The sequence below is a fragment of the Salvelinus alpinus genome, chromosome 5, assembly GCF_045679555.1.
Source record: "Salvelinus alpinus chromosome 5, SLU_Salpinus.1, whole genome shotgun sequence".
Lineage (NCBI taxonomy): Eukaryota > Metazoa > Chordata > Actinopteri > Salmoniformes > Salmonidae > Salvelinus > Salvelinus alpinus.
Genome location: NC_092090.1, coordinates 71133869 through 71160181, shown reverse-complemented (window position 1 = coordinate 71160181; position 26313 = coordinate 71133869). Strand labels below are relative to the sequence as shown.

At 46.6% G+C, this 26313-nt stretch overlaps 1 protein-coding gene across 1 annotated transcript; it reads left to right on the top strand.

Moving 5' to 3' along the window:
• Positions 1-9511: 9511 nt before the first annotated feature.
• LOC139576676 (clustered mitochondria protein homolog) lies at positions 9512-26306 on the top strand. The gene is made up of 28 exons (XM_071403007.1): positions 9512-9889; positions 12994-13103; positions 15011-15182; positions 16014-16151; positions 16345-16502; positions 16577-16731; positions 17124-17246; positions 17472-17604; positions 17748-17840; positions 17998-18164; positions 18308-18490; positions 18721-19119; positions 19288-19361; positions 19447-19551; positions 19694-19794; positions 19878-20030; positions 20978-21040; positions 21176-21408; positions 21569-21653; positions 21739-21892; positions 22006-22145; positions 22256-22336; positions 22499-22624; positions 22753-22862; positions 22961-23054; positions 24541-24657; positions 24753-24832; positions 24931-26306. The coding sequence occupies exons 1-28, from the start codon at positions 9841-9843 to the stop codon at positions 25625-25627; spliced, it is 4293 nt and encodes a 1430-aa protein (XP_071259108.1). The 5' UTR covers positions 9512-9840; the 3' UTR covers positions 25628-26306.
• The last annotated feature ends 7 nt before the right edge of the window (positions 26307-26313 follow it).

The following is a 26313-nucleotide window of genomic DNA, read 5'->3' as shown; positions in this document are numbered from 1 at the left end:
TAATATGCCAGGGAGATATGGTCAGCCATATCAGCTATGTTTTTTAAGAAGGCAGTAAACTAATTGTTTCGCTGCCAGACAAGGCTCCGCTGATAGCTAGGTGTAACGGTGGTAAGGATTCACTCCATGGTGCTGAAAAGAAAGCTCTGCTATAGGGACAGCTTTATGTAGGCCCTAACAGTTTGTAGGCACCGCTTGTCGCCGTTATAGTGCAATTAATGTATTGTTCAGTGTTGTGTTGTGTAGTGTATTTGCTGGCATGCATCTAAAAAAAATGTTGGGGAGCTTGCCCCACCAAGATTTACATGCTTTAAATCACCACTGGAATTTGGAGTTGTGCCCATCCACACAGTCGTGGGTGAATAGGGAGTACAGGAGGGGACTGAGCACGCACCCCTGAGGGGCCCCAGTGTTGAGGTTCAGCGTGGCGGATGTGTTGTTGCCTACCTTCACCACCAGTTGCAAAGGGAGGTGTTCAATCCCAGGGTCCTTAGCTTAGTGATGAGCTATGGTGTTGAACGCTGAGGTGTTCCTTTTTTCCAGGTGGGAAAGGGCAGTGTGGAGTGTAATAGAGATTGCGTCATCTGTGGATTTGTTGGGGCAGTATGTGAATTAGAGTGGGTTTCTGGGATGATGGTGTTGATGTGAGCCATGACCAGCCTTTCAAAGCCTTTCATGGCTACAGATGTGAGTGCTATGGGGCGGTAGTCATTTAGACAGATTATCTTGGCGTTCTTAGGCACAGGGACTATGGTGGTTTGTTTGAAACATGTAGGTATTATTCAGGCTGTTCTGGAGGCAAAGGGGGGTCCGACCCGATACTCTGACAGACCCTGCTCCCAGTACACAGCATACCTCTCCCCATCTACTGCCACTACCTCCTCCTCCTTGTCCTCTCATCCTACAACACACACACACACAGATTCTCAATGAACCCAGATCAAACAGATACGGAGACAGTGTGAGCATGTGACGCACTCACATGCTCACACTGCCTATTCATCTAGTCTATTCATCTCATCTCTGGCAGCAGCAGGGACTGAACCAGTGGGCCGCAGACCAGAGGAATGTTATGATATCTCATCCAACAGCTGTTCCACACTCACTACCTATTCCTGTTACTTCCCCTCCTCACTCACCGGTAGACCAAGCCTGTTCCAGTCTCTCCGAGTCCTCTCTGCAGATGGGGAGCCACAAGTCCTTGGAGTCTGCACAGTGACAGTAAAACCAATGGGGTTGTACAGGCTGGTAGAGGGGTGGGGTAGGCTCCATGTCAACGAACTCGAAGGGGGAAGTGAAAAAAGGAGATGTCTCACCCACCACACCAGACACCTGTAGTGGTAACATCATTATGACATTATACTGTTACTTGCAGTGTAACTAACGAACTAGAAATCTGTGTTTCCACAAATACACATGAAGCAACACTGAAGAAACTAAAACCCTGACACCCTGACATCTCAGGCCTACAGAGAGAGAGAGAGTTGGGTACGGAGGCAGTTGCCACAGGGGTGTTGTCTGTGTGATGCTCTGTGCCAGGCTAGGAGCCAGATCAGTGGGAACTAACAGAGGAACTGAAAGACAAATAACAAGAAAACAACCATGTTAGCTAAACTCTGAGCATTAGCCAGAGATACACCAGAGAGTACTGGTATTACCCATGCATGGCATCTCTGTTTAAGATTAGATCAGCAATAGTCCAGATGACAACAGAAGTGCCAGTTCTTTATTATGGCAGCACGTTAACTTAATAGGTTTCTCTTGTAAGATGGAAAGAGAACAGCTGTCACGTTCTGACCATAGTTCTTGTGTGTTTTGCTTGTTTTAGTGTTGGTCAGGACGTGAGCTGGGTGGGCATTTTATGTTGTGTGTCTTGTTTGTCCGTTTCTATGTTTGGCCTAATATGGTTCTCAATTAGAGGCAGATGTTTTGTGTTGTCTCTGATTGGGAATCATATATAGGTGGCTTGTTTTGTGTTGGGGATTGTGGGTGGTTGTTTCCTGTCTCTGTGTTTTCTCTGCGCCAGCTAGGACTGTATCGGTTTGCCGTTATTTTGTATTTGTAAGTGTTCTCTGTTTATCATTTATTAAACATGTTGAGCACTGGCTACGCTGCGTGTTGGTCCGATCCCTGCTACACCTCCTCTTCTCTTGAAGAGAAGGAAGGCTGCCGTTACAGAACCACCCACCAATCTCGGACCAAGCAGCGTAGCAACGGGCAGCAGCAGCAGCAGCGGCCCACTACACAGGACTCCTGGACATGGGAGGAAATTCTGGAGGGAAAAGGACACTGGGCTCACATTGGAGAATATCGCCGCTCTCGTGAAGAGATGGAGGCAGCTAAAGCCCAGGAGCGGTGGTATGAGGAGGCAGCACGGAAGCGTGGCTGGAAGCCCGAGAAGAAACCCCAGAAATGTCTTGGGGGGTGGCTAAAGAGGAGTGTGGCGAACTCAGGTAGGAAACCTGCGCCCACTTCCTGTGCTTACCGTGGAGAGCGGGAGTACGGGCAGACACCGTGTTATGCGGAAAAGCGCACGGTGTCTCCTGTACGTGTGCCTAGCCCGGTGCGGTACATTCCAGCTCCACGTATCGGCCGGGCTAGAGTGGGCATCGAGCCAGGTGCCATGAAGCCGGCTCAACACATCTGGTCTCCAGTGCGTCTCCTCGGGCCGGTGTACATGGCACCAGCCTTACGTATGGTGTCCCCGGTTCGCCAACACAGCCCAGTGCGGGTTATTCCACCTCCCCGCACTGGTCGGGCTATGGGGAGCATTCAACCAGGTAAGGTTGGGCAGGCTCGGTGCTCAAGGGAGCCAGTACGCCTGCACGGTCCGGTCTATCCGGCGCCACCTCCCCGCCCCAGCCCAGTACCACCAGTGCCTACACCACGCACCAGGCTTCCAGTGCGTCTCCAGAGCCCTGTTCCTCCTCCACGCACTCTCCCTGTGGTGCGTGTCTCCAGCCCAGTACCTCCAGTTCTGGCACCACGCACCAAGCCTACTGTGCGTATTCAGAGCCCTGTACGCACTGTTCCTTCTCCCCGCACTCGCCCTGAGGTGCGTGCCCTCAGCCCGGTACCACCAGTGCCGGTATCACGCACCAGGCCTATAGTGCGCCTCGAGAGTCCAATGTGCCCTGTTCCTGCTCCCCGCACTAGCCTTGAGGTGCGTGTCTCCAGTCCGGTACCACCAGTTCCAGCACCACGCACCAGGCCTACTGTGCGCCTCAGCAGGTCAGAGTCGGCCGTCTGCCCAACGCCACCTGCACTGCTCGTCTGCCCAGCGCCGCCTGCGCTGCCCGTCTGCCCAGCGCCGTCTTAGCTGCCTGCCTGCCCAGCGCCATCTGAGCCATCCGTCTGCCCAGCGCCATCTGAGCCATCCGTCTGCCCAGCGCCATCTGAGCCGCCCGTCTGTCCCGAGCCGTCAGAGCCGCCCGTCTGTCCCGAGCCGTCCGTCAGTCAGGAGCCGCCAGAGCCGCCCGCCAGTCAGGAGCTGCCAGAGCCGCCCGCCAGTCAGGAGCTGCCAGAGCCGCCCGCCAGTCAGGAGCTGCTCGCCAGTCATGAGCTGCCCTCCAGTCATGAGCTGCCCTCTAGTCATGAGCTGCCCTCCAGTCATGAGCTGCCCTCCAGTCATGAGCTGCCCTCCAGTCATGAGCTGCCCTCCAGTCATGAGCTGCCCTCCAGTCATGAGCTGCCACTCAGTCCGGAGCTGCCACTCAGTCCGGAGCTGCCACTCAGTCCGGAGCTGCCATTCAGTCCGGAGCTGCCTCTCTGTCCGGAGCTACCTCTCTGTCCGGAGCTACCTCTCTGTCCGGAGCCATCTCTCTGTCCTGAGCCACCTCTCTGTCCTGAGCCACCTCTCTGTCCTGAGCTACCTCTCTGTCCTGAGCTACCTCTCTGTCCTGAGCTGTCTCCTCAATCTAGGGGGGACCTTTGTGAAGGTTCCTAGGCCAAGGTCGGGGGCGAGGGTCGCCACTCAAAGGACGCTAAGGAGGGGGACAAAGACAATGGTGGAGTGGTGGCCTCGTCCTGCGCCGGAGCCGCCACCGCGGACAGATGCCCACCCAGACCCTCCCCTTGAGTTTTGGGGGTGCGTTCGGAGTCCGCACCTCAGGAGGGGGGTACTGTCACGTTCTGACCATAGTTCTTGTGTGTTTTGCTTGTTTTAGTGTTGGTCAGGACGTGAGCTGGGTGGGCATTCTATGTTGTGTGTCTTGTTTGTCCGTTTCTATGTTTGGCCTAATATATGGTTCTCAATCAGAGGCAGATGTTTTGTGTTGTCTCTGATTGGGAATCATATATAGGTGGCTTGTTTTGTGTTGGGGATTGTGGGTGGTTGTTTCCTGTCTCTGTGTTTTCTCTGCACCAGCTAGGACTGTATCGGTTTGCCACTTTTTTGTTATTTTGTATTTGTAAGTATTCTCTGTTTATCATTTATTAAACATGTTGAGCACTGGCTACGCTGCGTGTTGGTCCGATCCCTGCTACACCTCCTCTTCTCTTGAAGAGAAGGAAGGCTGCCGTTACAACAGCAGTCAGGAGCACAGGTCAAATTAGTGCCAGCTACCTGGCTTATACTAGAGGCTCATGACAGTGAAGCCAAGCTATTTAGCTAATTAATAGACCTCTGGCTTAGCTACGCTAGTCAGCCAGCCATAAGGCATAGCTTTCTTAGCCTGGCTGCAGGTTTAAATTGTATTTTTTTATTGTCACATACCCTGGAAAGGCGCAGTGAAATGTGTTGTTTTACAGTGTCAGCCATAACTTATCAGTACAAATTAGGGTTAAGTGCCTTGCTCAAGGGCACATTGACAGATTTTTCACCTAGCTTTAGCTATTATTATTGCTAGTTATCCTTGGTTGCTGTATCTATCTAGCTAGTAGGTTTTTATTTTTTATTTAACCTTTATTTAACTAGGCAAGTCAGTTTAAGAAAACATTTTTATTTACAATGACAGCCTACCCCAGCAAAACCCTCCCCTAACCCGGACGATGCTGGGCCAATTGTACACCGCCCTATGGGACTCCCCATCACGGCCGGTTGTGATACAGCCTGGGATCGAACCTGGATCTGTAGTGATTCTTCTAGCAGTGCGATGCAGTGCCTTAGACCTCTGCGCTACTCAAGATCCCTACCCTGGAGTAGCTACATGATTGAACACCATAGTCCAGTCCTTGCTAGTTAGCTATAACAGACTCACATCAGTCAGTGCAGTGCCCGTTGCTAGCTAGCTAATTGTAGCTAGTCAGGACAGAGAAGGCAGTCCAAAAACAATATGAACTGACCTGCTGCTGATCTGGATAGTTTGATAGGACAGTCGGTCAGGGCACTCACATCAAATTTTCTAACACTACGGACCAATGACTGTATACAGAAGTGCCACCCTGTCACTAAACTAACCCCGGGTTGCCTAATCAATAAAACCATGTAGCTAGCAACATTTGTTGAAAACATTCACAACTAGCTATCCGATTACCCAGAGTGTGCGATAATCACTTGGCTGTAGTGTTGGTGCTTTCAATTTTCAATTGGGAACTCAAAAAAACTTGTGGTGAAATCATGACATCAGTGAACTTCAGGTCAGAAAGTCAGAGCTCTAGAAAGATGCCAAATTTGCGACTTGTAATTCCGAGTTGTATGACCTTTCAAAGCGATTTTTCCCAGTCTGGGCTTGTTTTTTCCCCCAGAGTTCCCAGTTGTCTGGAACGTACTGAAGCCACCAGTCGGCCATATTGGCACTTTCCAGTAGGTGCAGTTCTCCATAGGAATGAATAGAATTCTACAGTATTTCAATTAAATGTTTCAAGGACATTATTTTCTTGTTGTGGGGACAGTAACATAAGTCATCTAAAAATATATATACTTTAAGGGAAAAAACGTGTTTATACTTCAAGGAAAATAAATATTTTAATGTTTATCTCACATAATATAATTTAAAAGTATGCATTAAGGTGTATGTAAAAGAATACATGTGTCAAAAACAAATGTTGACATTTATACATGCATTTCTATGGCTTCCAAAATATGTTTTACAACGGCGGGGGAGTGCCAAAAGATGTCGGCTGCCCCTTTAACGGGCCACTCGAGTCTTCACGTGTGCCTGTGAGTATCACTAGCAGTGAAAGCACACTAAAACATTGAAAAACAACCAAACTAGTGAACAAAACAAAGTAAATATCCAAGAAACACGAGGATAAAGTCTCACTTTAGTAGTTAGAGCAACTTTTATGCCTGTCCGCACACACATCTACCCCCCCTTATAATAGTTTTGTAGTGAGCATATTTCTCATGGCAATGACCCAAGTAACTAAACATAATACAGGGGTGGTGTGTATAGAATGAGTGATATTGTGTATCTCCCCTGTGAGTAGGCATATCACCGGTGGAAACCAGATGATTGACAGATCATTATCTCAAAACTCAACTGTAAAGGTTACCCATAATGTTGGACGTTGTTGTACCTCTAATATATAGGTACAACCAGAGCTGTATAATTGTCAAACTTGGTTAGACACTAAAAGGTCAAAAATAATATATTCTAGTGAGATTTCAATCTGGAATGTGATGGGTGTGTAACTTTTCATCAAGTAGGAATGTTAGTGTGTGTGTGTGTGAGAGAGAGAGAGAGAGAGAGAGAGAGAGAGAGAGCGAAAGAGAGAGAGGCAGGCAGGCAGATGTTATTGACGCCAGGTCTGGTGGCTCTTCGCTGGTGGAGTCGAGGGGAAGCGTCATCATGCTTTAATTCGGCTGGCAGCTAACCGAACACGGCTATGCGAACCGAGCGAGTGTACTCGCATACTCCCTTAAAATACCTTCCCTTGAAAAACGAGAAAAAAGCAGGAATTTTATTTTGTCCATTTTGAGTCGCCGTAGACAGTTTACTTCTTCAAAATTATCACAATTAATGTAATATAACTCAAGAAATCTGTCATTACTTTGACACTTTTTGGCGAGGAGATCTTAGTCGCTCAATTTAATATCTAACTAAGATGTTTGGTACAGTATCACTAAGTAAAGAAATGTGCATGAAAACGAGTCGTCTCTCGTTGAACGACAAGAGACGTTCCTGAAGAATTCCTACTGTTGACCAATCACCGTCGAAGGGGCGTAGACTTCGGCTCCGAATTCCGGCTTGCCTCAGAAAAAATGTCGTGTGCCCGAACAGGCGAAAAACCCTCACCTAAATTCAAAATCAACAAAACGTCACAAAATGTCGTCATAATATATGCACGAACATGTTCGTCTGGGAAGCATGCAGACGCGTGAGCGTTGCTGCGCGAGGTGGGATAGCTATAACGTTATTATTCCTATTTCTTTCTGCATCACTAGATATGAAACAAAGCGGCAGAAATACTTTGAACTCTTGAATCAACTTTGTTTCAAATCAAATTTTATTTGTCACATGCGCCTAATACAACCTTACCATGAAATGCTTACTTACGAGCCTTTAACCAACAATGCAGAGTTTTTAAAAAGTAAGTAAGAAAAATGTGCTAAATAACCTAAAGGAAAAATAGTAACACAATTAAAATAACAATAATGAGGTTATATACCGGTACTGAGACAATGTGCAGGGGTACGGGTTAGTTGAGGTAATTGAGATAATATGTACATGTAGGTAGGGATAAAGTCACGATGCATAGATGATAAAAACAGGGGTGCAGCAGCGTGAAGAGTGTGAAGGAATGCGTGTGTGTGTGTGTGTGTGTTGGAGTGTCAGTGTAGTATGTGTGAGTGTGTGGTTAGAGTCCAGTCAGTGTATTAGCATGTGCAAGAGAGTCAGAGCAGAATTTTATTATAAATGATTATAAAATAAGGGGAGTCAATGCAAAAAATCTGGCTAGCCATTTGATTAGCTGTTCAGTAGTGTTATGGCTTGGGGGTAGAAGCTGTTAAGGAGCAATTTGGTCCCAGACTTGGCGCTCTGGCACCACTTGCAGTGCGGTAGCAGAGAGAACATTCAGTCTATGACTTGGGTGGCTGGAGTCTTTGACCATTTTTAGGGCCTTCTTCTGACACCGCCTGGTATAAAGGTCCCGTATGGCAGTAAGCTTGGCCCCAGTGATGTACTGGGCTGTACGCACTACTCTCTGTAGCGTCTTGCGGTCAGATTGCGAGCAGTTGCCATACCAAGCCGGAATGCAAACAGTCAGGATAGTCTCCATGGTGCAGCTGTATAACATTTTGAGGATCTGAGGTCCCATGACAAATCTTTTCAGCCCCCTGAGGGGGAATAGGCATTGTCGTGCCCTCTTCACAACTGTGTTGTTGTGTTTCGACCATGATAGGTCCTTAGTGATGTGGACACCAAGGAACTTGAAGCTCTTGATGAATTTCAATGAAATTACGTTGAACCAACGTTGAATAGATGTTGAATTTACATCTGTGTCCAGTGGAGTAGGTTATATATTATTACCTGTAGTTAGGCCTAGAACTGTAGGTTATAACTTTAAGCATGATCATTAGGGTACAAAACTGACCTTAGATCAGGGGCTATAGGACACTTAATCCTACCTCTTTGGGTGCTCAGGTTTCATTCCTCGAACACCATTATATTTCTGACTGCTCTCCCTGCCACAGGCACTATGATAAGGAGGTGAGGCTCTGTGTGTGATATATAACTGTCTCTAGGATGGAATTCGAAAGAAGCTGTACCAATACCAACCCCTGTAGCCTGCAGTCAAATGAACAAATCGCCCTCTAGTGGCCTCATGGGTGGAATGTTATTCATATTTTTTATAATGTCATAATTAATCAACTTTTTTTTTTTAAACCCGCTGAAAATCTGATGTTTCTATGTCGAACAAACGGTTTTGTTATGTTTCAGTCTTCTTTGATGTATATAAAGTGTAATATTGGGATGCAAACTCAAAATGGAATACATTTCAACTCTATATCTGACATGGTACAGGTGTCTTCTTTTTAAGCCCATAATCATGTGTGTGAGGTGTATACTTTTGTTTCAAAGTAGATTTGTTTAAGACTACCAAGAAACACTCTATGTGACCCTGATTTATCCCACGGCAGTAAAAGGATAAACTGGCATTCCTGCAAAGGGAAGCCCTGCACATGCACATGCGCACAAACACACACACACGCGCACAAACACACACACACACACACACACACACACACACACACACACACACACCCCATTCCTCCATTCCTACACACATTACACACCGATCCATCCCCAAGCCTAACCAAGACATCTGTAACTTTACGTTCATGTTCTGTAAAAGGTGAGAGTTTCATAGCATGTGTTCCTTGTTCCCTATGTAAATGTGTGGGTCACCATAATGTATGTGTGATGACTCCCATTTCCCACATCCCTGGGTGTGTGTGTGATTAGTTTGATGGGTGTGTGTGGATAGCATGATCACACCTTTCCTCCAGGGCAGAGAGAAAAAGAGGGGGAGTGAGGGTAGAGGGGGAGGGGGAAGGATAAGGAGAGAGAGTGAAGAGAGAGAGAGAGACTGAAGAGAGCAAGATTGAGCAGACACACCCATTTTCAACACCTAGGCGAGGCACAGCAGCTTTGAGGGAGAAACAGAGAGAGTTACAGAAAGGGGGAAGGGGAGAGTTGAGTAATAGGAGGGTGTGGTTATCTTCCAGAGGGGAAACGATAAGCAGAGTTAGCTTGGTGGAACTCACTACACTCTTTCACTTGCTCCCACACACACTTTGCATATACAAATACACACACACAAACTCCTAAACATACTCAATCTCACTCTGACCGGAGGAAGAGAAGAGAGTGGGAACAGCAAGTCTGAGAGAGCAACCGCGTGCCAGCACAGAGAAACAAGAGAGTGAGGGAACAGCAAAAAAGGAAATTGAACATGAAGGACAAAGTGAAGAGAGGAGGAGGAGGAGATCAGGGAACGTCAGGTGAGAAAGAACGACTGCTCAGCCTTGCTCTGGTGTCTGTTTCACAACACTTTCTCTCTTTCACTTTCTCCCACTTCCTTGTTTTTCCATACGGTCTCTCTCTTTTTCTCTGCTGTTCCAGACTGCCCTACAGGGGGCTATTGTAGCACTGCTGGTCTGCTGTAGCCTGGTTCCAGTCTGGTTCTCTTTCAGTCAAACTGTTGTTGTCTTGCCAAATGGTCTGGTCTGCCAATGCCACACTAACAGTGTGGCATTGTTAAAGGCAGGTAGAGTCAGGAAGCCTGACTATGTCTGCAGGGAACACAAATCCTATGTAGAGAGAATAATGACCAGAGTTCTGGTTGTATAGTTTTCAACACTGCCAATTACTAAGCCATGTTGTTGAAGGAAACAATTGTATGTATTATGTACATTCCTAGGAGATGCAGGAATGTACCTAATACATAATATCTGCTCTGTGTCGTTCCTCTTCGCCACACCACATCTCTCTGCATGCTACAGTTTATTGTGCCCTTATTCCAAGGGAGGCTTTTCTCCCTCTTCCTTGCTTACACACACACACACGCACACACACCCCTTCTTCCATATTTGTGTCGTGAGCATATTTCTCATGGTAATGGCCCAAGTAACTAAATACACACACATCTGCCTCTGTGTTACTCTCACCCAATACAGGGGTGGTGTGTATAGAATGAGTGATAGTGTGTGTGCGTTTGTGTGTTTTCTCATGAATCCATACCTATGTAGTGAGTGATGGTGTGTGTGTGTGTGGAGGGGGGGGGGTTGTTATCTTCCCTAGCATATCTCCCCTGTGAGTAGGCATATTACCGGGGGCAGCCAGATGATTGACAGATTATTATCTCGAAACTCAACTCTAAAGGTTACCCATAATGTTGGACACTGTTGTACCTCTAATATATAGGTACAACTAGAGCTGTATAATTGTTAGACTTGGTTCGACACTAAAAGGACAAAACTAATATATTCTAATGAGAGTTCAATCTGGAATGTGATAGGAGTGTAACTTTTTATCAAGTAGGAATGTTAGAGGTGTGTGTGTCAGAGAGGAGGGCAGATGTTATTGGCGCCAGGTCTGGTGGCTCTTGGCCGCTGGAGTCGAGGGGAGTAAAGCGTCAGTTCTTCAGTTTGGCTGGCGGCTGGCAGCTTCCCTTGAAAAACGAGAAAAAAAGCCACAATAGTACTGTTGTCCATTTTGAGACGCCATAGTCAGAATTGATCTAAGATAACCTAACTTGGGTCTGCATGCTTCCCAGCCGAAACAGTTCGTAAGAGTTTTTGTATATTTATGACAACATTTTGTGACGTTTTCTGTTCGTTTTTTTTTCTTTTTCGGACGTTCAGGCACGCAACATTTATTCTCAAGGAAAGCTGAAGTCGGTAGCTGAAGTCTACGTCCCTTTGATTGGTCAACAGTAGGAATTCTTCAATAAAGTCTTTGTTGTAATTCAACGAGAGACGACTCGTTTTCATGTACATTTTGTATTTGAGAAATACTGCATCAAACATCTTAGTTAGATGTAAAATTGCGCGACTAGGATCTCCTCAGCAAAAACGTCAAAATGAATGACAGATTTTTTTAGTTATCTTGAGTTGTTTATTTATGTCTGACAAAAAAACACTTTTCAACCTATATCATCTAATACACAATAAATGTATAATAAAACATAAACAAATATAATGATATGACAAAAAAAGAATGAATAAGCCTTTTCTTACTTTATAATATGTCCATATATAGTTCTAATCTGTTTGAGGAACATATACCCAAAATATTTCACCTTCTTTATTACTTTACCAAACATATCATGACATCAAAATCTGTTCAATGTGTGCACGTCTAAATCAACATTTGGGCCATTAAACAGCGTGCGTCCCTCCTATAGACAAGGGGAGAAGGGCTTTGTAAAAGGCTCGATTTTGTCGTTCTGAGCCTATGTGTCTGCCTTCAACGTAAAACTTTTTTTGTTTGACTTCCTCACAAAATGACTTCTTTACTTTTAAGTTTAAGAAAGTGTGTAGGTCCCATTCTTTATCGTAGAGGAATGAAAGTTATGTATTTAGATCCACCTGCAGGATAAATGTTTTTCTAAGGACCATCCCTTTTGACGTGACTTCGCAGTGAAGTGATATAAATTGATGTAATAATGCAGCCGACCACCAAAGGGAGGCAAATACCATTTTATTCAACAGAGGACCTTTACATGGGGAATGGGGGATACCTAGTCAGCTGTACAACCGAATGCATTCAACTGAAATGTGTCTTCCACATTTAACCCAACCCCTCTGAATCAGAGAGGTGCGGAGGGCTTCCATAATTGACATCCATGTCTTCGGCACCCGGGGAACTGCCTTGCTCAGAACGATAGATTTTTCCCTTGTCAGCTCGGGGATTTGATCCAGCAATCTTTCGGTTACTGGCCCAACGCTTCTACCCACCAGGCTACCTGCCGCACCTAATGGTCCTAGGAAGGTCTGGATTTCTGTCTTCTGACTTATAAAACGGTGGTAAACATATACATATAATTCTAGTTTCCAATTTCAGGAACTGACAGCTTAAGAGGTTTTGTGTAAGCGCACTGTGCATGCTGCAGTACTTGATCAGGTCTGTGTGTGCCATGGACTGTATGGTGAGTGAGTGTGAGTGTCGGTGTGTATGTGTGTGTGTGTCTCTGTGTGACTATGTGTCAGTGAGTGTGTGTAGGCATTCACATGCCAGGGTTGGGTGTGGCAGTCCCTTAACTCTGAGGTGACATCACTGCTTCTAGGCAAATACTGCCAACTCAGACGCAGACCCACCCCTCACACATGCTGGGTCCTGCTCTTGTCTGTGTGTTGAGGTAGGGAACCTCTTCCTTTCCTCCTTCTCTCTCTCTCTCTCTGGCACACAACACACTCACACACACTCTCTCTCAAAGCGGCACTATAGCTGGCTACTGTGTCATCTTGAAAAAAATGATAATCCCACTGCAACGCAACAGTCTGATATACAACGTTTCTGCGACCATAATTCACCTGAACATGTCCAGGGGTTAGAGTTTGTTCTTAATGATCCTATTGGCATGTTCATTCCCTCCCTTAATCAGATACACTCACACTGACCATTGGGAAAACAGCTGCTGGTACGAAGGAGGAAGAAAACCCATCATTCCTTGTGAAGATCCAGGGGGCGGGAGTAGAACCATTTGAGCTGCAGGTAAAACAAAGAGAGACACTAACACATAGTAACCAATGATTTATATAAATCCTGGATTGGTGATGATATGTATTGGCCATTGAGAAGCTTTGAAGCCACCGGTCAGCTGTATTAATGGAATTCTACAGTATTAAATGCATTTAAGTATTTTTGTTGTTGTCGTGGAGAAAGTAACATTAGTAAACCAAAAAAATTGTACTTCAAGGAAAAAGTTTTTATGTATTCTTTCATTTAAAAAAATGTTGCGCTCATAATATAATTACAAAGTACGGATTAAGGTGTCTGTAATAGGATAAATGTGGCAAAATGAATGTAGACATTAATAAATTAATTTTTATAGCTTCCAAAATAGCTTAAAATATATAGTGTATATATAAATTAATCATTGACAGTCACACACACAACACATTCTCACACATTGGGCCTGGACCTTTAAACAACCCAGAGCCCCCTGTCCTCCAGGTTATGCACATCTGAAGGAACTGGATGCAGGAGTGTAGGGTGGGACATCCAATAGTACCTCAACGGATACAGACCTGCGAGGGTGGAACAGGAGGTGAAAGGGACCAAAATTAGCACACCATTAATTCATATCACACTAGTGACTAGATACCATTAGGCCACAGCCAATCTAAATGTGGAAGCATCAAATCCAATTTTATTGGTCACATACACATATTTAGCAGATGTTATTGCGGGTGTAGCGAAATGCAAACTTGTTAAGTATAATAATGCCAAGTTCACCCACTAACTATTCTAAAGGACCACTATATATTGTGTAATGACCAGTCAAGTGCATGTATGTGCATGTATGGCCAAGCCTGTGAAAGTGTATATTAATTTGAGTCTGTTATCTAAGTAGCATAATAAAATAATCCCCATCAAAATCCATCAATTTAAGCTTGAGATATATGGATAATCCATCAAATCCGCCAATGCCTTTTGCATCTGCTGTGGAAGGTGGCCGAGCTGCTAACCTGGTCTCAGAGCATTTCGTATTATTCTGTATGTAATCCGAGACACTTCATTTAGTAGGATATGTTGCGTTTCGTATGGTATGTATTAATTTGTGAATGTCCATCACCGATTTCCTATGATATATTACGAATTACAATTCATATTATATGTTAAGAATTTTCAAAATGTACAATATGTTACGAATTTGCAAAACGTATCATATGTTACGAATTTGAAAGACGAATTCTAGCTAGGTGGCTAAAGTTAGCTAGCTCGCTAATGTTAGCTAGGCTAGGGGTTGGGGTTAGGGGTTAGGCATAAGTTTAGGAGTCAGGTTAAAGGGGAAGGGGAAGGGTTAGCTAAAAGGGTTAAGTTTAAGGTTAGGGGAAGGATTAGCTAAAAGGGTTAAGGTTACCTGACATGCTAAGTAGTTGCAAAGTAGCTAAAAAGTAGTAAGTAGTTGAAAAGTAGCTAACGGGCTAAAATGCTAAAGTTGTCGTTGATGAGATTCGAACTCGCAACCTTTGGGACTTATGTAACCATACCAAATGTAACATATCAAACTAAATAGAGTGTCTCGGATTCACATACAGAATAATACAAAATGCACTGGAGCTACAGCGGTGTTTCTCTGATAATGCTTTCGAACCGTTGGGACTACAAACTAATATAACGCCACTATGGAAAGGGGAGACTCACGAACACGATGGTGTTCTCCGTTTTGCTTTAGGACCCATCCACAAGTGTCACAGGACTCGTCTGAATGTAACCCATGCAAATGAATGGAAGTATGGAGGTAGTTTTGTGCCAACAAAAATAAGAGGTTCAATATGTGTCCAAAAAACGAAAATATTTCCTGAGCTTTCTTTTATCTCCTATATATAGGACAGACACTTCAAAACCTTATTCTTTATGATAAAAAAATACAATAATTGTGTGTATCTCCGTAGGTCCATGGTTTCTGGTTGGTTCAGGAGGCTGTGATGGCGGTGTTGGGGAGAGAGGAGGTGTTTCCTCGCTCCAGCCTCTCATTGGCCCTCTCTGGGATGACCCTTGACCCCCTGACAGAGCTGCAGAGCCTGAAGAACCTCAGACCAGGAGCCACGCTCCGCCTGGTGGATGGTAGGAGAAGAACTACATTACATACAATACTACTGTCTCCATGGCTACATCCCAAATGGCACCCTATTCCCTTAGTAGTGCACTACTCTTGACCAGGGCCTACTATATACTGTATATGAGTGCCATTTGAGACTTAGCCTCTCTGTCTTCCCCTTTCTTTCTTTCTTTCTTTCTTTTTTTCGTTCTTTCTTTCTCTTCCTCTGCCTTTTTGAATTTAAATTTGAGTAATTTAGCAGACACTCTTATCCAGAGCAACATACAGTTAGTGCATTCATCTTAAGATAGCTAGGTCATAGTAGCTAACAGCAAAGTCAGAGCTAGTAAAGGGGAAAAAGGTAAAGTGCGAGTGTTAGTTCACGAAAGGCATTATTTTATTTACTTGTTCTTTCTCTCTCTACCACTGCTGACTCAGTTAACATCAAAGTACTGGATGGGTTGAGAACATCAAAGCAGCAGGCTTGGCACATTGATAATCTTTCTGCCAACCAGACTGCTTTTCTGTCTGAATACGAAACAGCCAGGGAAAAACCCAGCAGCAGGGCAGGTCTATGCCTGTGTGTGTATGTGAGGTAGAGAGTCAAGCGAGAGAGAGGTGTGTGTGTGTGTGTGTGAGGTAGAGAGTCAAGAGAGAGAGAGGTGTGTGTGTGTATGTACGTTTGTTCGTGTGTTCATGCATTCGTGAGTTCATGTTTTAATGTGTGTGTGTGTGTGTGTGCGCGCGTGCATGTGCACGTGCATGTGTCAGCGGGACAGGTCAGTGCCTGTAGAACTATAACAATTAACCATCGTGCTCATTGGAGTATGGCTTGTCTTTTGTCCTCTGTTCTCCAGAGCCATACTCCCCCAGATCTGCAAGGGTTCATCTGGCTCGTGTGCTGGAGCTGCTGAGAGCTGTTGGACCAAACGATACTCTGATGGAAGGACGATCACCTAGCCTGCTGGACTCACTGACACACACACACTCTACAGGTACGCACGTGACAAACACATTAACACACACAAACACACACACACACTGTAAGGAATCCCACACTCGTCATATTTCCAAGGTAATTGTTCCTATCCAGCTCGAAGGACCATGAAAAAGAGCCCCTCTATTCGTACAGCTTAGAACACTAACAAGTATATTGCCCATTCTCCTCTCTTTCTGCATGTTTTGTAGACTCTTCTGTCCAAGCCAATGGGAAAAGCCTGAAACGCTCGTCCAGCAACACAAAGACTGACCCGGCCAATCAGGATGGCGCTCCTCCTGAGTACCTCCTCCCTGGAGCCGCAGAGAGACCACTACTGGCCATGCTGCCTCACAACACTCAGCCAGAGGTACACACACACACATACACACACACATACACACACACACTCTTCTCTCTCTGACTCTGTGCCTCTCTCCTAAGGTTCCCAGTTTTCTGCAGGACCTGTCACTCAGTTGTTGGAACCCGCCCCCTGGGCACAGAAAGCTACAAGGGGACTTCCTGTACATCACTGTGGTGACCCTAGAGAGTCGCAAATGTGACATCACATCCTGTCCACGAGGATTCTTCCTGAATAGGTGAGGTTCTCAGAAGTAACAGGCATATACATTGGGGTCTGAAATGATTGACACCCTTGATAAAGATGAACTATAATGACTGTATAAAATAAATGATTCAAATACTGAGCTATATTTTATGCAAAAATATAGGGAAATTATATTACTTTATACTAATACAATTGCTCTTTCTTTGAGCATTTGTATGAGTATAACATAATATAATTTCCCATTCAATATGTGAATTATTTATTTTATACTGTCAATATTGCTAATCTTTATCGAGGGTGTCAATCATTTCGGACCCCACTCTACATGTTATCCATACGAGATTACTTCAGTCAATATATCCCAGCTACATATTGTTATTATCACAGCAATGACAACAGCAATGTGTGTTGTGTGTGTTCTAGGTCTACAGTAGAGGTGTTTGATCCTCGGCCAACCTCGTCCTCTCCAGTCAGTCACTGCCTCACTGACCTGCTCTCTCACATCAGTCCTGCCTTCAAACAGGCACTCGCCACTCTCAGAGCCAGGTAACAGACACACACACACACACACACACACACACACACACACACACACACACACACACACACACACACACACACACACACACACACACACACACACACACACACACACACACACGCGCGCACACGCACACGCACACGCACACGCACACGCACACACGCACACACACACACACAGTGACGGACCCTATGTTCCGTGTGTGTAATGTAGTGTCTGTCTCCCTGTAGGCCCCAACTGCCACCAGTAGAAATGATGCTGACTCCCTACCGCACACTGAGCTGGCTGGGTTCCCCATCAGCCTCCCACTCCCACAGAAATCCTCTCAGCAGGCTGGGACTGGATCAACACTCTGGAGCACAGGTCTGTGTCACCCACACACACACACACAGTTTAACAGCTCTTCTCAGTGTTTTGGCCAAAGGACGGACGGACGAAAAACCAATCGACCAAGTGACTGACTGACTGACCAATTAACTGATTGATATGGTGTTTGTGATGTGAAGGTTCCAGACTGGAACGAGGAGCTACAGGCAGCCAGAGATCTGCCTCAGGGCAGTCAGGAGGAGAGACTACAGAGAGACAGAGCTCTACTACAGGTACACACACGTCATACTCACTAGGAGTCCTCCAGGAAGTATTCACTGCTGACAAGCTGTTATTGTTGCTCTCAAAACAGGATCTGTCATGCTGCTGTGCTTGAACTGTAAGGCTATTTAGACATTTCTAGGAAATACATTATTCTTTCTCATTCAGGTGAACAGTGCGTTTGTGTGGGCAGTGGCCCAGGGTGCGGAGACTGTTATTGACGGCTGTGTAGAGCCTATCAGTGGAGGTCCTGATGACCCCGCCTTCCTGTGGGGCGGGCTGTTCCTGAGCCAGGGAGGAGCAGGGATGGCGTTAGGGGGCGAGAGGGGACGCAGGTAAGATCTTGTTCAGCTTGTCTTCAGAGGATCTCATTGTATGTAGCTAGAGAATGACCAGTCTTTTTCATAGTGTAAAATCATAGAAAAAATCCTGTTGAACCCATCATGCTGCTGTATAACAACACACCCCTCCCTCCCAGGGTGGCCCAGAGGCTGGAGCTGAGGGGTGTACAGTCCTACAGTGACCTGGAGGGGGCGCTCCAGGGCCTCCACACCCTGCCCACCGCCACCGTGGACTACAGGGGGATCCGTCTGTCTGCCCAAGGCCTGGCCCCTGGCCTGGAGAGCCCAGAGCAGGACCAGGGCCCCTCTGCTCCTACCAGGTACAACTCAATAAGAACATAAACATTAGCTTTTATATGCTCCCCAGTGATTTGTTTAATTAGGACAGTGTTTGCACCTGCAGTTAGTCTTTGTCGGGGGCATGCCACCCTCACCTTCTCCTACCTTCTCTCACACCCTCCCTCTCACTCCCCCTATCTCTCTCTCCCCCTCTCACTCCTTTCCTCGCTCTCCCCCTCTCTCCCTCCTTCTCCCTCTCTCTCTCCCCCAGGGGTATTCTGTACGGGGTGGGCGCTGGGCCCCAGGAGTCCCCCCACCGACGTTGTCTCTTGGAGCTGCTGGCTCAGGCTGCTAAAGGCCTCAGCCTGCAGAGACACGCTGTAGTGGGGCCCAACGGCCACCAGGTGCCCCTGTTCACCGCACTTGACGCCCAGGGGCTGCTGGGGGCTGATGGGAGGTTCTACCTGCTAGACCTCTTCAGGAGCCTGCCGGCCGATGCCAACTACTGCCCTGAGGGAGGGAGGCAGAGGGAGGAAGTGGAGAAGAAGGACGGGTCATGGGAGGAGGGCTGGCCAGAGCAGTACCAGAGCACTTCAGGTCTGCCCAGGAGGTTCCCTCATGGCCTCTGCAGGCTAAGACCAGAGCTGCTGCAGGCCTTCATCCAGGAAAAGTCAGTACTATACACCTCTAGTTAGCTATACTGTAGGAATAGTTCTTATGTACTGTATGCATGTGGGACAGTCTGACGTTTACAGTAACTCTGCAGTAAGATGTCACATTTCTAAATGTTTTTGTTGTATTGTGTTGTTTTTAAGATTGTTCCCTCCCTCTGTTCCAGACAGTCCCAGTTCACTCGCCGCTGCAAAGAAAGGATGGAAGAGAATGGAGGCGTGGAGGAGTGTGTAAAAGCAGGTGAGGAAAGGCCGTTTTTATTTTTGCTCTAGATTTCAAGACTATCAGAGCTGACATGTTATTTTGTGTGTGTATGTGTTACCAGGTGACCATCGAGGTACAGATGCAGTGAGAGGTGCTTGTAAAGATGTGGGATCAGTCAGTGACATCATCTTTGAGATGCGCTTCAACCCCAGCGTGTTCTCCCCAGGTATCCCATCTGCTCCACACATGCACGAACACACACAACACACACCCTCCCCTTCCCCATACAGCTGAGACAAAACCACTGCTGTGGCATACCAGAGTGTAAAAGTTGACCCTGTCTCTGTCTCACCCCTCTGTGTGTTCAGACGTGACGTTCCCCAAGAGTGACCATGAGGTCGTGAGGCTGCAGGAAAGGCTACTTAGAGAGGCTGCAGCCTCCATCATCACACAACAGATACCTGCCATCGTGAGTGGAGCTCTCTATTCCTGGAGTTCAGTTTATCAACCTGTCGTAACCTGTCTCTTACTCTAGCTGTCTGTGTGTCTCAGGTGGAGGCATGCCTGCAGGGCAGTGAGATGCCTCTAGATGGCGCTACGCTGAAGCAGGCGCTACACCAGAAGGGCATCAATCTCCGCTACCTCGGTCAGCTGACCAAGGCCATCAGCCAATCAGAACACAAGGAGCGGCTTAGACATATAATGGTCAGACTCAAAACTCACTCACACACAACGCAACGGCACTCGAAGAACAGGATATACATACGCTGAGTGTACAAAACTTTGGGAACATGCTCTTTCCATGACATAGACTGGCCAGGTGAATCCAAGTGAAAGCTATGATCCCTTATTGATGTCACTTGTTAAATCCACTTCAATCAGTGTAGATGAAGTGGAGGAGACAGGTTAAAGAAGGATTTTAAGCCTTGAGATAATTGAGACATGGATTGTGTATGTGTGCCATTCAGAGGGTGAATGGGCAAGACAAAAGATTTAAGTGTCTTTCAACGGGTATGGTAGTAGGTGCCAGGTGCACCGGTTTGTGTCAAAAACTGCAACGCTGCTGGGTTTTTCATGCTCAACAGTTTCCCGTGTGTATCAAGAATGGACCACCACGAAAGGACTTCCAGCCAACCTGTGGGAAGCATTGGAGTCAACATGGGCCACTATCTCTGTGGAATAGTTTCGATGCCTTGTTGAGTCCATGCACTGACAAATTGAGGCTGTTCTGAGGGCAAAAGGGGGTGCAACTCAGTATTAGGAAGGGGTTGCTAATGTTTTGTACACTCAGTGCATGTATATATACAGTATATATATATATATATAGGAGTGGCAGGTAGCCTAGCGGTAAGAGCGTTGGGACAGTAATCGAAAGGTTGCTAGTTCAAATCCACGAATGGACAAGGTGAAAAATCTGTTGATGTGCCCTTAGGTACTTAACCCTAATTGCTCAGGGTTGCTGTTGATAATGGCAGACCCTGGCTAACTATGACCCCAGTCTCAGGGGGAGTTTCTAACTCACACATGCGTATATACACTTATACAGGTGGGAAACAGGTCATATATAAGCACCCACCTAATAAATGTTTTATAAGCGCTGTGATGATAGGGATTTTCTAAACGTCACGCACCCTCGCTTTTCTCTCTTACAGAGGCTGGCTGTTGGAGAGATTGTGGTTCGTTCTTCCAGAAGGATCTTCAACAACTTCCTGCAGGTACTGAAACAGTCTTCATTACAGTGTCATTATCACAGTCCTTATTGACTGGTCTGGGGTCAGTTCCTTGACTGGGTGTAGGGAAAGCGTCATTACTGTCTGTAACCATAACAACCTCCTCTCCTCTGTCCACAGGGTGTGGAGGTGTCAAGTCTCTCTGCAGCTGTCAGTCACTTCCTCTGCTGCCTATTGGTTGCCCATTACAGCACCGCACCCACAGGGGAGGAGCCTAAGAAGAGGTCCAGGAGGCGGGGTCGTGGGGGAGGAGCTTCAGACAGTACTGCCTGGAGTGCACTCAGTGGAGCCGAGCTCTGGATCCTGATTGGCCAGGACGCAGCAGAGACCTATGACATCACTCACGGCCTAGGGTTTGCACATTTAATGAATTAGTCATCAATCGATTAATCAATCAATTAGTCCATCACTTGTTACTTGTACAGTTCCTTGCGTTGTCACCTAATGATTATGATAGTATAATAATACCAGTAGTTAGTGTGAGCTGATGCTTTATGTGTCTCTGTGTTGCAGTTCCACTGCTGACCACCTAGTAGAGACGTATGGGCTGCAGAAGGTCTCCCTGCTTAGAGAGTTCTGTTTGAAGACTGGATTACAGGTACACACACACACACACGCAAGTACACACACACATACACACACCTTCTCACACAGACCTCACAATCTTTATGTGTGTCCCTCAGCTGCGACTGAGAGAGTACTTCTTCGACAACCGAACTAAGGCTCCCATTGGTCCAGACGACGTGCTCAACATTTTTCCTGTTGTTAAGCATGTCACCATGACGACACATGATGCCTCGCGAGCGTTCCGAGCTGCTCAGAGTAGCGTTCAGAAAGGTGAGGTGGGCGGGTCACTGCTTGGTTCAACACACCTGGTTAGAGTTTGTTGGTGTGTGTATTTCTGTCGTTGACACCAGAGGATGTGATATGTATGTTTTCCCGTCCCCTAGGCATGATGGAGCAGGCGTATGAGCGTCTGAAGGAGGCAGCGTATCTGTTTGGTCGTGTGTGTGACGACCTGAACGCGGAGGCCTGCTCCTGTCTAAGCCTGATGGCCAGAGTGGCTTACTTACAAGGCCAGCCCACAGAGGTATATACACACACCTCAGATTATGGCCTCAAATGTAAGGCATAGGATATGTACGGCTGTGTAACTCACTATTATCCTGTGCCTCTCTACCCCCACCCACAACCCACCAGGCCCGCAGTGTTCAGCTCAAGGCTGTGGTCATTAGTGAGAGAGTCCTGGGCTTTGACCACCCCAACACTATCCAACAATACGTAAGTACCACATTGTCATCCATTACTCATTCAAAGCACCACCGTCCTCTGGGCATATCAAAACTCCCAAGGATCAATAAACGACAAGTTGGCCTTTGTTTACCTTATTTATTTGTAATCCGAGTCATCTTTAGCTAAGTGAATGAGGTGTGTGTCCTGTAGGCTCTGTTGGCGGTGTATGTGTTCGCTGGAGGAGAGTCTACTCTAGCTCAGAGGTGTCTGTTCAGAGCCCGTCTCCTGATGCTCACAGTCCATGGAGAGGACCACCCCTACACCGCTACACTGGACGTAAGTCTGCTACACTCCAAACCTACAACGTTATACTTGAAGTGAGTCTGCCATACCCTAACCCACCCCTACACTGTTACACCCCCAAGACCTGTTAGAGGAGACTAAACTCTCTCCCTCTCTCTCAGAGCTGTCTAGGTTTGGTGTTGCCGACCGAACAAGCAGGGCAGTTCCTACAGAGCGCACTCAAAATCAACACTTCCTTCTTTGGCCCCACTGATGTGCACACTGCTCTCAGGTATCAATCGCTTAAATCTCTCACTCTCTCAACCAATCAATCAATTAACCAATCAACCAAGTCACTACTCAATCACTCTATCTCCCCCATCTCTCCAGTCAGCATCTGTTGTCCCAGTGGATGTGTGGAGTGGGAGACTATCGTTCTGCCATGAACCACGAGAAAGAAGCTCTGTCTGCCTTCACCAGCCTGGTCTGTACCTAGCATACTGTGTGTGTGTGTGTGTGTGTGTGTGTGTGTGTGTGTGTGTGTGTGTGTGTGTGTGTGTGTGTGTGTGTGTGTGTGTGTGTGTGTGTGTGTGTGTGTGTGTGTGTGTGTGTGTCAAATCAAATCAAACTTTACTTGTCACATGCGCCGAATACAACAAGTGTAGACCTTACCGTGAAATGCTTACTTACAAGCCCTTAACCAACAGCGCAGTTCAAGAAGAGTTAAGAAAATATTTACCAAATAAACTGAAGTAAAAAATTATTAAAAGTAACACAATAACATAACAATAACGAGGCTATATACAGGGGGTACTGGTACCGAGTCAGTGTGCGGGAGTACAGGTTAGTTGAGGTAATTTGTACATGTAGGAAGGGGTGAAGTGACTATGCATAGATAATAAACAGCGAGTAGCAGCAGTGTACAAAACAAATGGGGGGGAGGGGGTCAATGTAATAGTCTGGCGGCCATTTGATTAATTGTTCAGCAGTCTTATGGCTTGGGGGTAGAAGCTGTTAAGGAGCCTTTTGGTCCTAGACTTGGTGCTCCGGTACCGCTTGCCATGCGGTAGCAGAGAAAACAGTCTATGACTTGAGGGACTGGAGTCTCTGACAATTTTATGGGTTTTCCTCTGACACCGCCTCTTATATACGTCCTGGATTGCAGGAAGCTTGGCCCCAGTGATGTACTGGGCTGTACGCACTACCCTCTGTAGTGCCTTACGGTCAGATGCCGAGCAGTTGCCATACCAGGCCCTGATGCAACCGGTCAGGATGCTCTCGATAGTGCAGCTGTATAACTTTTTGAGGATCTGGGGACCCATGCCAAATCTTTTCAGTCTCCTGAGGGGGAAAAGGTTTTGTCGTGCTTTCTTCACGACGGTCTTGTTGTGTTTGGACCATGATATATCGTTGGTGATGTGGATACCAAGGAACTTGAAAACGGTTGACCCGCTCCACTACAGCCATGTTGATGTTAATGGGGGCCTGTTCGGTCCGCCTTTTCCTGTAGTCCACGATCAGCTCCTTTGTCTTGCTCAGATTTAGGGAGAGGTTTTGGCACCACACTGCCAGGTCTCTGACCTCCTCCCTATTGGCTATCTCATCGTTGTCGGTGATCAGGCCTACCACTGTTGTGTCATCAGCAAACTTAATGATGGTGTTGGAGTTGTATTTGGCCACACAGTCGTGGGTGAACAGGGAGTACAGGAGGGGACTAAGTACACACCCCTGAGGGGCCCCAGTGTTGAGGATCAGCGTGGCAGACGTGTTGTTGCCTACTCTTACCACCTGGGGGCGGCCCGTCAGGAAGTACAGGATCCAGTTGCAGAGGGAGGTGTTTAGTCCCAGGGTCCTTAGCTTAGTGATGAGCTTCGTTGGCACTATGGTGTTGAACGCTGAGCTATAGTCAATGAACAGCATTCTCACATAGGTGTGTGTGTGTCTGTGTGTAACCCTGTTGTCTCTGTCAGTATGGTGAGGACCACCCCCAGAGACGTTGCAGCTATGAGTTCCTGCGTTCCATTACCCAGCAAGCAGTGCGTGTGGAACGCTCTCTGAGGCAAGGCGGGAACCCGCTCACAGCTGAGGTAATAAAACCCTATTCTGTTCTCTTTGTGTACTAAATAAAGGTCCAGAAAAGGTGACCATTAAATTCCCTTCTGCCTGTCTCCTCTCTTCCCAGGGGCAGTCTCTGTCTCCCTCAGCTGAGACCACTCTGGAGCAGCTGGCCCTGGTCACAGGCATCAGGACACCAAGCCACAGGTAACACACAAGAGAAGGATTGTATTAATATATATGTATTCATATATTACCAAAATTATATTAGCAGACATTAATCTAAGCGTGGTCTGGTCTCTTAGTGACAGGCTCCTGGAGTTCAAACAGAAGCTGATGGAACAGAGAGAGGCAGAGGAGGCCGCTAACGCCAAACCAGACAACACACACACAGAAACAGTGAACGGAAAGGAAGTGAAGACCCCTGAAAGAGAGGAAGAGGAGGATGGGGTAGTCCAGGAGACCACCAGTGAGGAGCTCCCAAAAGAGGTAGATCCAGAGAAGAACACAGCCGACAAACAGACAGTGGACGGCCATCAACTGGAGGCCAATGACTGGTCCGAAGATGTGGGCTCAGTAGTGAAGAGCATAGTAGTGGAGGAGGGCTCAGCAGTAGAGGGGTCAGCAGCAGAGAGTAAAGCAGTAGAGAGTGGAGCTGTAGTAGAATCCAGTGAGAGAGATGGAGATGAAGACAGAGCTGCCCCAGAGGCTGAGCAGCACACAGGGACAGAGGATGGAGAGGCAAACCTGATGGCTACAGAGGAAATGCAAACTGAGCCAGTCAGAGACTGTATAGAGGAGAGCCAGAGTCTGACACAAAATGGAGGTTTAGAATCGGAGGGAAACCAATCAGACAACGATGTGGAGGTAGCCAATGAGAAGCCAGGGTCAGATAAGGTCAGCGGTGTGAACGGAACGCCAAGCACCAGCAATGACCAATCAGAGCCTCAGGAGGTCTTTGCGAACAGGGACGCCTCGACGACCATCAGCCAAACAAAATAAACACTGGTCACAGCAGAGGGCGAGATGCTAGCTAATGGAACAATGGTGTCAGAGAGTGAAGACAGAGAGGGAGGGACCATCATAAGAGCCTAGTGGTTAGAGCATTGGACTAGTAACCGGAAGGTTGCAAGATCGAATCCCCGAGCTGACAAGGTAAAAATCTGTCGTTCTGCCACTGAACAAGGCAGTTAACCCACTGTTCCTAGGCCGTCATTGAAAATAAGAATTTGTTCTTAACTGACTTGCCTAGTTAAATAAAGGAAAAATAAAAAAATAAAATAAAAAAGAGCAAATGACCATAGAGAGGAGTCATAGGACAGACAGGCAGCTGCCAACAAGGCGGTAACTTATTAACGGTGCTGTTGATTCAGCTGGATCAGAATCTTTAGAGCAGAGAGCTGTGGAGGATGAGATGAAAAACAAAAGCAGAAAGAGAATATAGAAGTGTACCATTGTCCTTGACCTGGTGGTTTCTTTACTGATACTGGGAGAGGGCTACACTTTGTGTTGCTTTTTTTCAATATTAAACATTTTACTCTTGACTGTTAAACAAACCAGTGTTTTTCTTACTGCTGTTGTCTAATTTAGTTACAGATAAATCAACTTGTTATAACAGCATAAAACTGAATGTTTACACTTACACAACTGAACCAAAATAATAAAAACATTGGGAAAAAGAGGCAGTC

Excerpts from the sequence above, each read along its gene's own strand:
- LOC139576676 (XM_071403007.1), top strand. The coding sequence starts at position 9,841 with ATGAAGGACAAAGTGAAGAGAGGAGGAGGAGGAGATCAGGGAACGTCA. Across the intron at positions 9,890-12,993 it reads AGGAGATCAGGGAACGTCAG|ATACACTCACACTGACCATT; the intron begins GTGAGAAAGAAC and ends TCCCTTAATCAG. Across the intron at positions 16,152-16,344 it reads GACACACACACACTCTACAG|ACTCTTCTGTCCAAGCCAAT; the intron begins GTACGCACGTGA and ends CATGTTTTGTAG.